This window comes from Punica granatum, chromosome 6, assembly GCF_007655135.1.
Source record: "Punica granatum isolate Tunisia-2019 chromosome 6, ASM765513v2, whole genome shotgun sequence".
Lineage (NCBI taxonomy): Eukaryota > Viridiplantae > Streptophyta > Magnoliopsida > Myrtales > Lythraceae > Punica > Punica granatum.
The window spans coordinates 6,047,623-6,061,979 of record NC_045132.1 but is presented as its reverse complement, the minus strand read 5'-3'; the positions used below and the strand labels follow the sequence as shown (position 1 = coordinate 6,061,979).

The window sequence follows — 14,357 nt, the reverse complement described above, 5'->3', positions numbered from 1 at the left end:
GACAGTTACCGCATCATGCGAATGGTGGCAGTGGTGGTTTATGGATGTGTTAGCTACAAATTTATATGCGGTCATTTGAAATAAGGTCCCCATGTTTTTGGGTGGATAATAAGTCTCCGTTTATACTGTATTCAGGCGATGGATTTGAGAACGCTTGAAGTTGATCACCGGCTAGTCGGCTACAACGGAAAATTATGAAACGGCCACCACAAGTGATGATAGAATTATGCCATATTAAGAGCTATAATCCTTTTAAATCACCACCACTTGGTGATCTTCTATAACCTACATGGACCTCCCAACGAAATCGTTTCATTTGGAACAAAAAGAGTATGTATAAGACTTATCATCTGAATACAGCAATTTATATATGTATATATATAGTATAAACACAGAAAATATATACATTTCATAACTTGAAAAGATTTTCAACTGTGGGCTCTTGCCCCGTTAACCTACCCCCCCCCCCCCCCCCCCCCCCCCCCCCAAAAAAAAAAAACTCAACTGCAGCACACTGAATCAAACTTTCATGGAAGCAGTAACTTTAAATCACTATTATTTATGGGCTTCTTACCCTTATTTTACCTCGAAATACCCCGTAATTGAAACTTTGCTAGTACTAAAACAAAAGCCACGAAGTGTAGCACAGGATACAAAATATTTTGTTGGTGGACAGACATTACGTGCAGTGTGGAAGTTCAAAACCCACTATAACCAGCTCAAGGCCAAGGCAAGTCGATTCTCGAGCAGATAATCTAGACCCTCGTCAACTCACAGATAATGAGAAAAACACAAGATAAATACTACATACACCATATATGTATCTATATATATATATATATATATATGTACATATATACTGATTATCGAATATCATTGATCAGAAGGTAAATGTAAGATTTTGATCAATCAATCTCTTCTGATGATCTCGTTGTTTTTAAGCTAAGTTTAAAGGCTTTGTCAAGAGGAACTGTCAAAATAATTTAAAAGTATTTCAACTATATTAAATGACAACAGTATATAGTAAAATGCCTGGACTAAATCTAGACATACAAGGCCAAATAATATCTAACTAATAAAAATAGACTGAGTGAAGAATTTTGTGTTCTTCGATCTTAAGATCTTTGGTGTGGGAAGAATTGCGTACCCATGTAAGGATTAAGCGGGGCAGCGGTGTATATGGACGAGTTAGGATCATATAGTGCAGTGGCTGAGGGCGGCATGCCACTGTTCTCAGCTGCAGTGGCGGCCACAGTTACTAGGTTGTGTGGCTGAGCGGCCACTCCGCTGCCACTACCACCGCCCGATGAGCTCTCTCCACCACCCACGTAAGTGGATTCGGGCCCGCGGTCATAGAGGATGCCTCTGAATACGTGGCCCCCAATGGTCACGGCCGTCTGATATGCATAGTGCTCCTGAGGATCATCCGTCGGGCTGACCCGAACACACCGGAAAAGTGCTGTGGAGGTTAGTTCTGCCGGGAAGTTTCCCAGCTCCAACCCTAGCCGGCAAACGGTGATACACAATTAATGTAAAAGTAGAAATGATAAAGATAGCAAGGCTGCTGAAATTCATTAGAAGTTTAAACAAGCAGACAGAGATATATCAGTCTCTTAATCATAAGATGATACATAGACCGTGGGGTAAGCTATGGTGCAACTAACAAAAATGATTATACGAACAAATTAAGCACATTACCGAAAATTGAAGTGTATATATATAGTTTAATAAAAATCACATAAAATTCAAGTACGATACAATCGAGTAAATTTAGACACTGTAATTGCACTGTGGTACCCAATGTAGAATTAAGATACGTGAAACTATAAACTGTTTATGTAGGTAGTCTATCTATTTATTCAAAAATGACAATATTTGGGTTAAATATTCATTAAAAATAACTTTGCCAATAGAGGGTTTGCGACTATGGAAATGAACAGAAATTGATATTTGTACTTTATACTAATATATAGAAAATGAAAATTTTACAAGTGAACACAAATACTACCTAACAGTCGGCAGACATCTTCTTGGTTCCCATTTTTGTGTTAGGAGACATCGAGACAGATCAGAGACACCGAAAATTCGGAACCGTAACGGGATAGCAAACAACACAAAACCTTGACTTGTTGTATAGTAATAATAAAAATATATGGTCTCTTCAATTTTAATTTTAATTTTAATTTTTGTTTTTAATTAATAATGTTCTCGAACTTCCCTAGATCTTCTGCTTACATCGAGAAGCATAAAATTGTACCATGGAACATGAAGTTATCGAGTTTGCAAAACAGAGAAAATAAAAATGATAGAAAATAAAAAATAAAAAAAATTGGGATGCATATCGTGGTCAGGGTTTACCCATCGGCAGAGTGAGGATTAATCAGCTAGTACAGATCGATGACATCTTGTGTCTCACCGAGAAGACTGCAACTTTTTTTTTTAAAGCCAAATCTGACAAAATTAAAATATTTACATGTTTTTGTAGAACATTAAAAAAAAAACGAAGATAATAATCCCATGGGAATTTGAGTTTCTTCGGAAGATGAGAGGTAAATCTGGGAAAACCATGAAGAACATATCTTCTGCATAATGAGAGAAAAAGACGTAAGACAAGATCTATGTCTCTTGAGCATTTGCAAATAATTTTGTTCTGGAATCGAACTAATAGAGTACATCCTAAAACGATCGAAGTGAATAGGGCCTTTTGATAAACTGACATATGAACGAGGATTAGTGTCATGGTCTTACTGAAAGGAACTAAACCCTCGTTCTCTCCATTTCGAGTTCGATGAGGAAGATCGATCAATTGACTCACTAAAGACATTTAATTTGCCCTGTCTCTCTCTCTCTCCCTCTCTCCATATTTGTATAATTATGTCTGTATATGTGATATATGTTATATATGATATGCTGCATATATATGTATGTACCTGCTGAGGTGGTGGCAAGCAGGCCGGAGGAGGGGTTTTCGCGGACACGCTTAGGGGGCTCTAATAATCCTGCACCGCTGCTGCTGGCGCCGCTGCCGTGGCGGAAGTGGAGGGGGTCATGCTCATGCTTGAGGGCGCCGAAATGCTGCTGGTGGCGCTCGCGGCGCTTTGCTGCTGAAACCCAGGTGCTCTTGACGTGGGTGGGGCAGTGGAAGCCGCGGCTCTTGCAGCAGGTGCGGCACCTCGTGTGGGCGCAATCCTTCTTGGCCTGGTTCCCGCAGTCCAAGCAGCTCACCCCTCCCCTCGCCGACCCCGTCGATCTTGAGCTGCTCTCATCCGACGCGTTCATCCACGACGGCCTGCTGCTCGGCCCCGGCCCCGGCCCCCAACCCACCTGGTGGTGCTGCTGCTGATGCGCTGCTTCCTGCCGAACCGTAACAAACCCTCCTTCTCCTTCCCCCTGCTGCTGCTGAATCCATTGCTCGTGCTCGTGCTCGTGCTGCTGGTGGCTCTGCGCAGCCGCCGCGGCCGCTGCCCTGCTACCGTACGGCCAGAACCAGGTCTCGGTGGGGTTGGGTGTGGGATTGTCGTCGTCCTCAGGGCGGCGGTGGGTGTGATCGGACGAGGGGGGCCGACCGCCACAGCCTCCGCCGCCTCCTAGAGAGAAGAAACCGGCCATGACAAGGATGATGTCGCTGTCGCTGTTGCCGCCCGGCTCCGACAACCCATATCACGTAAAACGCCGGGGGAGGGAACGGGAGGAAGAATTTGCTCTAGGTAGGACTAGCTGCAGTACCCTTTGCTTCGAGGGTCCCGTCGATGATGCAGTAATGGGCATTAATTTGGGGGGATGGCAAATTGCAGCCCTCTGCCCTTCGGCTCACTGCGACGCCGCCATGGGAATTCAATTCTCTCTCTCTCTCTCTCTCTCTAAAACTGTGTGTTGTGTTGTGTTGTGTTGTTTCTATCTTGGGAGGATGAGAGGGAAGGGGAAGGGCTTTTACTGGCGTGGCTGAGTGAGCAGCTGCTTTGCAGCAGCAGCGCCTCCCGGCTGTCTCTCTGTCTGTGTGTCTGCTCTGTTTGTCTCCTTCTCTCTCTCTCTCTCTCTCTCTCTCTCTCTTCTTTCTCTCTCGGTTAGTGTTGGGTTTGGCTATGAATGAATGACTGTACTCAACTCATGGGGGGCGTGATGGGGGGTTTGCTTTCTCTTTCTTACTCTCTTCTTCTTCGTTTCTGCTCATATCTCAAGTTCAGGAAGACAGAGAGAGAGAGGGAGGACTGAAATGAATGGTGGGTCTGATCACAAACCCCAGTTTTTTTACAAAATATTCAATGAATATTACCCGTTCACTTTAAATGAATAAAAATTTAAAAAATACTTATAAATAAAAATTTGTGATATTATTATAGAATTAATTTTTCACTTTCAAGTGTTTTAATTAAGTGTTACACATCTAAATATATGAATAATATTCATATGATATTTACTCTAGTTATTTTGCCATGCCCCCCATCCAACGGCCTAGTCCCCGCCACGTGTCAGCACTCAGTGCACCGTCTCCTCTCCGTAAAACTTGCTTGTACGGTAAAGTTTTATATGAAATCGATATACCATGAGCCATGGAGCAAATGTTCAGGAAGTATTACTCTCTTTTTTTATTAGTAATAATCAGTTGGAATCAGTGTTATCAGAACCGGACCGGATGATGAACCGGAAGGGGTACGGGGTCATGGGTTTATGGGTCCAACCGGAAGTTCGATGGGTCGGACCGCTCGTTTATTTAAAATAAAATAAATATTCATATTATTAAAAAAATTATGATAATTAAGATAAAAGTATGATAATTTTAAAGAAATATAACAATAGTATAAGAAAGTATCTATATTTAATATTTCTTAATTCAAAATAAATATTTTATTTTAATAAGTACTTAAAAGTAGAGTTAAAAGAACAAAAAAGTAGTAGTGGCTTGGTTGGTAGTATGCTAATATGAAAAGCAAGAGGTCATGAGTTCAAATTCTTACACAACCAACCAATTTTTACATTAAATAGAAAACCCATAAAAACCCGTAGAACCGGCCGGTTTAATGAAATTTTGCTTAAAACCGGCCGGTTCAATGGGTCCGGCAGTTCAAAGCTGCCATTTCAGTTTTTAGGCGAACCGGACCGGACTTGGTGCCGGTTCCCGGTCCGACCGATCGAACCGGCCGGTCCGGTCCGGTTCTGATAACAATGGTTGGAATTCTCATAAATAGAAGTTTGTTGACCTGTTGTATGACCAATTTTTCATTTTCATGCATTCTAATTGGGTGATATAAAGTCATGCGGTTGAGTCATACTCACATAATATTTGGAGTGGTATGTGTCACAAGTCAATGAGAGTTTGCTAATTAAAAGAGTGTGTAGCACACTGTCACACGATATCGCTTAATAATCAAAAAATTTCAAGTTTGATACTCAGTGGGACTATCTATGCCTCTTTATTTAGTTATTAAGATTTCTATTTCTATATTAGACTTAGGACCTCTCTTGTAACCGAAAAAATAAGAATTCGCTAATTAACGGTGCGTTTGGATTCAGAGTTAAAGTAATTTTGATTTTGATTGTGGAAAATGACAAATGAGTTGGGATTATAAATTTGATTTGGAAAATGTGTGTTTTTGTTGTGTAGTGTATTGAATTAAAATTAAAGTTAAAATTTTTGACTTGGGAAATGTGTATTTTTGTTGTGTAGTGTGTTGAGTTAAAGTTAAAATTAAAATTAAAGTGATTTTAACTCCCAAAACAAACATGACACTCACAATTTTATTTTTTGATCCATCTCGCTATGAATAGTTATTGGATACTCACAGCGCTTCCGGCTCTTATAGCAAGATCGTGTATATTCTCAGAAGACGTTGGAACTTTTCTCCTTGGGTGATGTAAATGCCACCGAAGTTATATATGGATGAATCCTGTTTTCTTTCTTCCAGAAGTTGAAGTATTGTGAATCCTAAGCGATTTTTTGGGTGTTTTGGACAAATATAATAGGCGACGAAGTACCGGAGTGCTTGCATTTGGAGTGAGCAACCTTGTACACGGGGGTTGTGATATGGTTGATCGTAAAAGCTTATCTAATCGTTGCTTCCTTGTACACGTAAAATGACAAGTAAACTATGAGGACTATACCTCGTGTAAACACACCTTTATTATATCCGAAAACCACTTGTCTATAGTAAATATAAAAAGACCCCACTTGTTTAGTTTATCTAATAAATCAGAGAGCGGGACGACGGTGATCCTTATTTAAGAAACTAAGCTTGCGTTTGGTTTGCGAGTTGTATAAGTTATCAAACTCAATTTGATTTTGTGCAATGATTGCAAGTGTTGACAAATATATTGATGTGTGATAATATATATGTGTATATATAAATGTGAAATTGGATGGTGAATTTATTATTAAAAAATTAATTTAAAAATTAGTTATGAAAAAATACAAGTGAGAAAGTATTATTAAATAGAAGTTTAAAAATGGTTAGGAAAATGTATGAGTAAGAATGTATTATTAAATTGAAAAAAAAACAAAATAGTAATTATTATATTGTTAAATTTAGGAAGATTATAGTTGAGTTGGGTAAAGTTGGATTATAATTCAAAAATTAAACAAAGCCTAACACTTCATTTATATAGATTTTCAAAAACTGTCGTAAAATTTTCGCTCTTCTTCTTTCTCATTCTCGATTTTGGCCATATCCAAACAAAATATAAACGTAAGATCTAACGATCTTTATGGGAAAATTTGTGTTCTCAATGGGAAAATATTATATGTAACGTGTATACTACGTGATAATGTCACAATATTCCATAATACTAATTAATAGATTCTCTAATTCATCTTGACTTTTAATAATATCACAAAAAAAAATTATTGACAAACTAAATTTTTTTATATGTCCAGTAATATGATATATCCAGTACACGTAACCTTCTTGTTCTCAACTCTCATTTTTTCCAAACTTCACCTCTTTCTTTTTGGAAATACGGCTTTCTTTTTTTATGGGCCACTGGAAATACAGGCATTGGAGATTGGTAGAATGCAACAACGTTTGGCCGGAGTTGCTATCGGTTGTGGTGAAGATCATCGTGAGCCGGAAATTTTTAGCATACTCAAAAAAGTCCCTCCGATCATTCGTTTTGAAAGACACTTTAGAGGAACAAGAACGTTGGGAACAATTTTTTTGAAAAAAAAAAAGAACGGTAGTACTAGCACTTGGTTCCACAGGAAGATCTAGATAAACCTTTTTTTTGTTTTTTTGCCCCACCAGCGTAGTACAACTAGTAGCCTAGTATAGTTAACAGAAATAAAAAATAAATCCAAGTCAAAGAATCCATCCTAACATATGTCCCTAGGGGCATTCGAACTCAAGACCTGGGAGTTTTCAAGCCACATGAGAGTGAGTTTGGAACCACTAGATCATTGCCTCTAATGGTGAAGATCTAGATAAACCTTGAAATGTTGTAATGATCATTAACTGTACTTAATGAACTGAGCTATTATGAGGATAAAACTTATTCATTGTGCAGCTACTTGAAATTCAAGTAGATAAAATATTGTGATAGGGACAAGTTGAAATATGATCGATGATTAATCTCTTGATTGATAATTAAGGACACTTCATGATCTTACTGAAAAAAAGAGAGAGATTAGTGACTCCATTCCCATTAAGGGGAACTTTTGTGGATCTATTGTTTCTAGGGTGCAATGCCTAGTATCTAAAAGTCTAGTGAGTTCCAACGAATTCAAGATCGAGCTGGTTGGGCCAAGTAAGGGGTAAAATTCTAATCGTTGATTCAAACCCAAGACTTATTTAAGAGAAAGAAGTGTCGAACCATCTTAACTAAACCACGGTAATATTTTGTGTATTTATTTTCCCTTTTCTTCCCTTCTCCATATAAAAGGCTTATAAACCACCATTATATTCGCATAAAAAAAAAGACAAGAAGTAAATACAGCCTTCAGCTTCTGACCAAGAAACAGATATCCTGCTGCTAATAAAAGAATATGTGCTCCATATCCTTCTAATAATTCTCTTTTAAGTCCTCTAAATTTAAAAAAAAAAAAGCTACTTATCATGGCATAAGAAGTGATATCCTGAAGCATCCAAAGGTTGTTGATTATATGTAATTGTTAGGAGTATTATCATACACTTTAGGAGGAATTACCATTGTTATAAAGAAACGTTAACTTTGGGAAAGAGTGGGATTGGTGTTTAGTAATACTATAATCTCTTAATAATAAAAAATTCTCATAATTTGAAATCTTATTATAATGGCACGAGCGGTAATTTACACAATATTGAAGAACTATTCGATAGATATAAGTGAAATTTTGAATTAGGAGAATTTTTAATCACAGCATTTCAAGAATTTTGCTTTTTTTGATTTGTGAGTATAATTTTAAAATCACAACTTTAACTTAATTCTACTCACAACAAAATAAAATAACTCATACAAACTCAAAGAGTGGATCTCATTTATATTATTTTTTTCACAACAAAATAACATAATTCATACGGGCGGATCCCATTTATACCACTTTTTTTCAAAATCAAAATCTAATTTTAAAATTTTACTATGAAACCAAGACCAGCGTTAGCATTTTTTAATGGAGTGTTTTGCTCTTGGAAGATGGTTGCTCTCGGTGTCATTGGATCTCAAAAACGAATAAAAAATTAATTATTAGTTGCTCGATATTGACCACTTCCCAATGATTTGTCTGAAAACCAAATACGGACCCTTCACCTTTGCCGTTTTCCTCTAGTGACTTTTAATTAAGTCATTTGGCAGGAACAAATTACATCATTAATTACATTCACCAAAAATAAAAAAATTATTATTATTATTACTACTCTTTTTCAAGAAATTTGCGAAAGGAACAAAGGGATATTATAGAGAGCCCCCTTCAACTGTTGAACTTGGAAATATACCCCAATAATTTAATTATAAGACTATACTTCAGGCAAGTGAAATGTCTCATCGCCATCTAAATGTCCATCAAAATTAACCCAACAGAATGACCCAACTTCAAAGAAAACGACTTCAAGCAAAAAACAAAAAGGAAAGAAAAAAGAAATTCAAAGAAAAGGACATAACAGACCAATCAAAGGAGAAATCATATGAATCCCCCAATCTTCCCGTCTATTTGTTATTATAGTACTTCACGATTCGTCCCATCATATTCTTTCTAGTTAGCCGTAAAAAGAAAAGGGAAAATAGCAAAATATGATATCAAATTTTCTCAATTTTCACTGTCTAACACATTTTTAAAATTTAATCCGTCATAGCACAAATCACGACTTCTTTGTCAAAATTAGCACGTCGTTTAAGAGAAGTTAGAAAAATAGATGGAAAGTTGAGCCGACCTTGTCATTGGGCCCTCCCCGTACACGTGAAATAATCCTGCTATCTCAAAATGATGTTGTCTGGAGCTCCTCAAGCCTCATTTGGATGACCTCGTGGATGGAGAGACATCCTTAATGCCATTATCAACCGGCATGGCCTATATGAGCAAGCTTTAATATAATTTTTTATTAGAATCGTAAATGATTAGCCTCATTTCCTATCCAAAAGGTCCAACAGATAAATTGTGGTATTCAACATCTCATAAATTCAAGAATTTTTATTTTAAATTTTTTTCGATGTGGGATTGCGTTAACCAGACACTTATCCATGGATCAGGGCAAGCTAGTCCATAATTTGCCTCAAAAGTCTAAATCCAATTTCAGGGACTTGCCCTCACTAAATCATATACCGATGCTTGATCAAGTCGGATGGCAAGTTATGTCGGGGATGATTTCTATGGATACGCATAATTATATACCACTATACTATGTCTTTTTGCTAATTTTGATGGAGAATTGTCAAGAGGAGGAGGGCACAATCTGTCTCCAATTAGAAATTTAGGGAGGAAAATATTTTAGAAAGAAGATTACGAAGTTGAGCCATCCAATTTTTTTTTTTATTTACTAGGGAGATCAAAATTCTAATTGGGAATATATGATATAGAAAATATAAAGGAGAAAGTTTCGCCGTTATGAAACCTTTAAATTTTAATATAATAACGAGTTTCACCACATTAAATTCATTTCTCTGAGCTATGCCGTTATCCGAAGTACTTCTACTGTGATCGATCCATCAACTTCGACCCATGCTTCCACTGATCTTGGTGCAACTGTATATGTATCTTGTATGTCAAAGGAGAGGGATATATAGGTAAATAAATTAGTGGCATTTTTTATTCATTAAAAAAATTATTGCCATTTTATATTACTATTTCCATTTTTTTTCTAGAAAAAAGCAGATTTTTTTGTTAGTGAATTAGAAAAAGTAGATTTTTTTTGTTCGAAATAGAAAAAGTAGATTTAGTGAGTCATACATCAGAGGGATTTCATTTTTGGGCAGTAAATCGAGACCTTTTTATCATTTCTTTTTCGAGCTTATAAATTACTATTTAAAAATAATATCATGCCTTAGGGAGTACTGCGCCCGCCCACCTTTCTACTTTTCTTTTAATCTATTTTCGTTTTACTTTCTTTCTTTAATATTTTTCCTGCATTGAAATTTTATTGATCTCATAAGACTTCATTCATCCCTCATCTTTTTAAAAAATAAAAATAAAAATAAGCGTGTTCAACTTAAAAAATTATTCATCAATAATAATATAACAGTGTTTTTTTTTCTGAATCAATAATAATATAACAGTTGTTAAATAACTTTATACCCATAATTATACATAACTGTATACCTATAATTATACATATTTAAAAGACATTTTGGTTTTATTATAATTATGCACATATATAAATTACTAAGCATGTAAAAACAGAATGACATTGTATAGAAAAGATCGCCTAATGTGATAGATATTCATATGGAACCTGAAGTCAGCATCACAGGATTTTTCTACGTATATTATCCTTGTGTATATGAGCGCTTCTATTCGACTAAATACCACTTCATATGTTTCAACAGGACAAGAAAATATCTACTGGGATGTGTCCTTAGTCCTTGCTGGTCAGTCCCACCGGATTTTGAGCATCTTCATTAAAACTATATATCTTGGGCGGCTTCATTTAAACTATATATATATATATATATATATTTTCTATCTATACTTGAACTTTATGTAAATTAGTTTTTCCATTTTCGTGTAAGAATGATTGAAAGCGATTTTTGATAATATCAGGTAGAATAGTGCAATGTGCATATATATATATATATATATATATGTATATGTACGTATTGAAGGGCCTTGTTTCGATTTATTGATCCATTTACTCTTATCAATTTATTGGACATGTTAATGTGAGTTGCTTTAACCGATTTGGTGCTTGGGCCATCTCAAATGGAGGTTCTAGCCAGGTTCCTATTGTCATATGGCAAGAATAGGGGCTGGCCACGGGCCGAGTCTTCCCCATTGGAGGGAGCACGTTCAGAGGGACTCGTCCCTTTGAAGGGGGAAACCCTCCCAATAAATGAAGGGCCACCATGTGACGTCCTTTGTTGCTGCTGCACTCAGCAGCAGCTTTATTATTATTATTATTATTATTATTTATGAACAGCTCTTTTACCCGTTGCTCTCGCCATGTGGCATGCAGCGAGCCACACATTTAAATAACATTTCCCTTAAAAAAAAGTGTGGGACCACACAACAGGGATCGACCATTGGAGCTGGGAGTCCCTTGAGCATGCGTGGTCTCTCTTCGGGTGACATGGCACCTATGTGGCACCGCGTGGGTCCTCAATGAGGACCCAAAGAGAACCTCCCATTTTAGATGCTCTTATTCCCCTCAAACAGCGTCTCGGTTTTGAGTCTTGTGAATGGAGAAAATTCATGTTGAGAGGGTTTTATCCCTTAATAAGTCGATCCAACTCAAACTGGATTAGTCGACATCTATTTGATTTCAAAATGTTAGAGGTGTCTCGCATCAAGCTCCAAAGACTCGAAGACTCGGGAACGAGAATGAAAGATCGACCGAAGAGAAGGAATCTGCGAAATGTGCTGAGGTACGGACCATAGTATGCTTAGGCACACTTTAATTGAGGTGCCATAATTTTGGTTCCGAGGCACCAATTTTTTGTGCCTCAGCACGGATGATCAAGTACAAGATATTCACACAATTTTATTTTCGTTTTAGTGCCATTTAGAATCTATTCAAAGAAGATATTTTCCTAGGTGGTTTAGGCGTATTTTGGATATATTCTAGAGGATATTTAGGGTCTTATATTTTATAAATATGAGAAGAGCCTTGGAAAACAATTGACATTTGGATGAGTATCGGTGTAATTTTCTCGAGAATTGACATTTGGATGAGTATCACGTGTAATTTTCTTGAGAAGTTCCTGTGGTATTCTCTTGAGATCTCTAGGGTTCATAGAGTAAGAGAGTTGTGAAAGTTGAGAGGATTGTAAGGCTCTTCTCGGGTTGGGTCTTGTAATGAGGGTTGGGAAACACGAGTGTGATCTCTGTTATAATCTCCTGTTTTTTATCTAGTGGATATTCCTATTTTGTACGTGGATATTTCCCTCTCTTCGAGGTTTTACCAAGTGTATTTTGTGTCATTTATTTTTTGGTTTCTCGTTATTCTAATCTCGTTTGCGCATCTTGCTACAACAAATGGCATCAAAGCACATATCTTGAAGCTATTGAAGATATCAGGCGCGAAATTTGATATGGAAAAATTCGATGGGACAAACGACTTCAGATTGTGGTAAATAAAGATGAAAGCTTTGCTAGTGCAACGCAACCTTGAAAGGGCACTAGAAGGAGCACTAGAAGGAAAGAGTAAGATGCTAGCGACCCTATCACCGAATGAAAAGAACATGATGGATCTCACCGACGTCGATATTGAGATAAGTAACGATGATCAAGCTTTATTGTTGTTGAGCACTCTATCTGAATCCTATGATGGGCTCGTTGTCACCATGCTCTACGGGAGAACAAGTATAATCCTTGGAAGACGTCAATGCGATGTTAAACTCAAAAAAGTTGCAGAAGAAGGTGACCGTTTACTAAGAGAGCAACAGTGAGGGACCTATTGCAAGGGACAGAACGAACTATCCAAGGCGAAAAGTCCTAGAAATGACGAATATATGGGTTATGGAGCAAAGTGATGGAGATGATGATATTCTCAAAGTTGCAGCAGATGAGGGGACAAAAATCCTCATTACATCGAGTTGGTTAGCCGTGGGTTCTCAATTTTTGTAGCTCTTACCATATTTGTCATGATAGAGACTTGTTTGCCGCTTACAGGTCGATAGAGGATGGTAGAATTCTTAGGCATGTCTTGAGTTAAGGAAAAATTTGATCTCATTAGGGAGTCTTGATGCTCTTAGTCGTAAGTACAGGATCCAGGACGAAGTCATGAAAGTCTCGAAAGATGCTCTCGTATTGATGATAAGGATGCTATTGGAAGGATTATATGTCTTACAAAGTAAAATTAGATCTTCGTCATCAGTTGAGTGGACTGTCGAAGAAAAGTACTTGGACGTTCTCGAGCATGGAAGGGTGAACCAGTGCAAGGAGTGCACGATGGTTGGTAAGTGCTTGAAATCCCTCTTGAGAAGATATGTTACTTTTAATAAAGCTGCATTGACCAAGCAGTGTAAGATCGCATCCCAGGTGAAGGTGGAGCCTTGTTCGAAGGCGACATCTTGGAAAAAGGTGGAGTTTGAAGACTCGAGATCACCTGTATCTCATCATGTGATGATGGAGGATATTCAGACAAGAAGTTCTGATGGGAGGCAGCATTTTCTATGGTGTAGTTCGCGAATAAGAGACAGGCAGGGAAAGCAGTCAAAACTGGTGAAGAAATATAGGCTTGGAGAACTAGTGGTTCTATAGAATACTGAAGTCATGTCAAATTCGACTTGTCTCATGGTCGGTGAAAGTTCTGCAGAAATTCAGACGAAGCTTGACACCTCTGAGAAGTCCAAGGATGGCGTAGACTAGAGTGGCACGTGCAAGAGTTGAGGTGGAGCCCCTAAGGGCTAAGTCCGTGAAGGCTGTGATGGAGCAGCCAAGTATGAGAAGCTAGATCATGGTTTGGCTCGATGTGAGCAAAGATGGAGATTTGTTAGAAGTGTCTCACATTAAGTCCCTAAGATTTGAGGACCCGAAAACGAGAATGAAAGATTGATCGAAGACGAGGAATCTATGAAGTGTGCTGAAGCACATATCAGAGTGTGCTTAGGCATACTTTAATTGAGTCGCTAGAATTTAGGTGTCGAAGCACTAGTTTTTCGTGCCGAGGCACGAATGGTCGAGTGCAATCACACAATTTTGTAAATATTTTGTTACGATATGGTGCAAGTTAAAATCTATTCAAAGAAGATATTTTCTTAGGTGGTTTAGCGATATTTTGGATATATTCTAGATTATATTCGGG

The 14,357-nt window shown here is 37.6% G+C and overlaps 1 protein-coding gene across 1 annotated transcript; it reads right to left on the bottom strand.

Annotated features, from left to right (window-relative positions):
- Nucleotides 1-899: 899 nt before the first annotated feature.
- Nucleotides 900-4,242, bottom strand: LOC116209965 (protein SHORT INTERNODES-like). The gene is made up of 2 exons (XM_031543737.1): nt 2,931-4,242; nt 900-1,501 (listed from the first exon to the last, which is right to left on the bottom strand). Exons 1-2 carry the CDS (start codon nt 3,607-3,609, stop codon nt 1,116-1,118), a joined length of 1,065 nt encoding a protein of 354 aa, XP_031399597.1. The 5' UTR covers nt 3,610-4,242; the 3' UTR covers nt 900-1,115.
- Between the last annotated feature and the right edge of the window lie 10,115 nt (nt 4,243-14,357).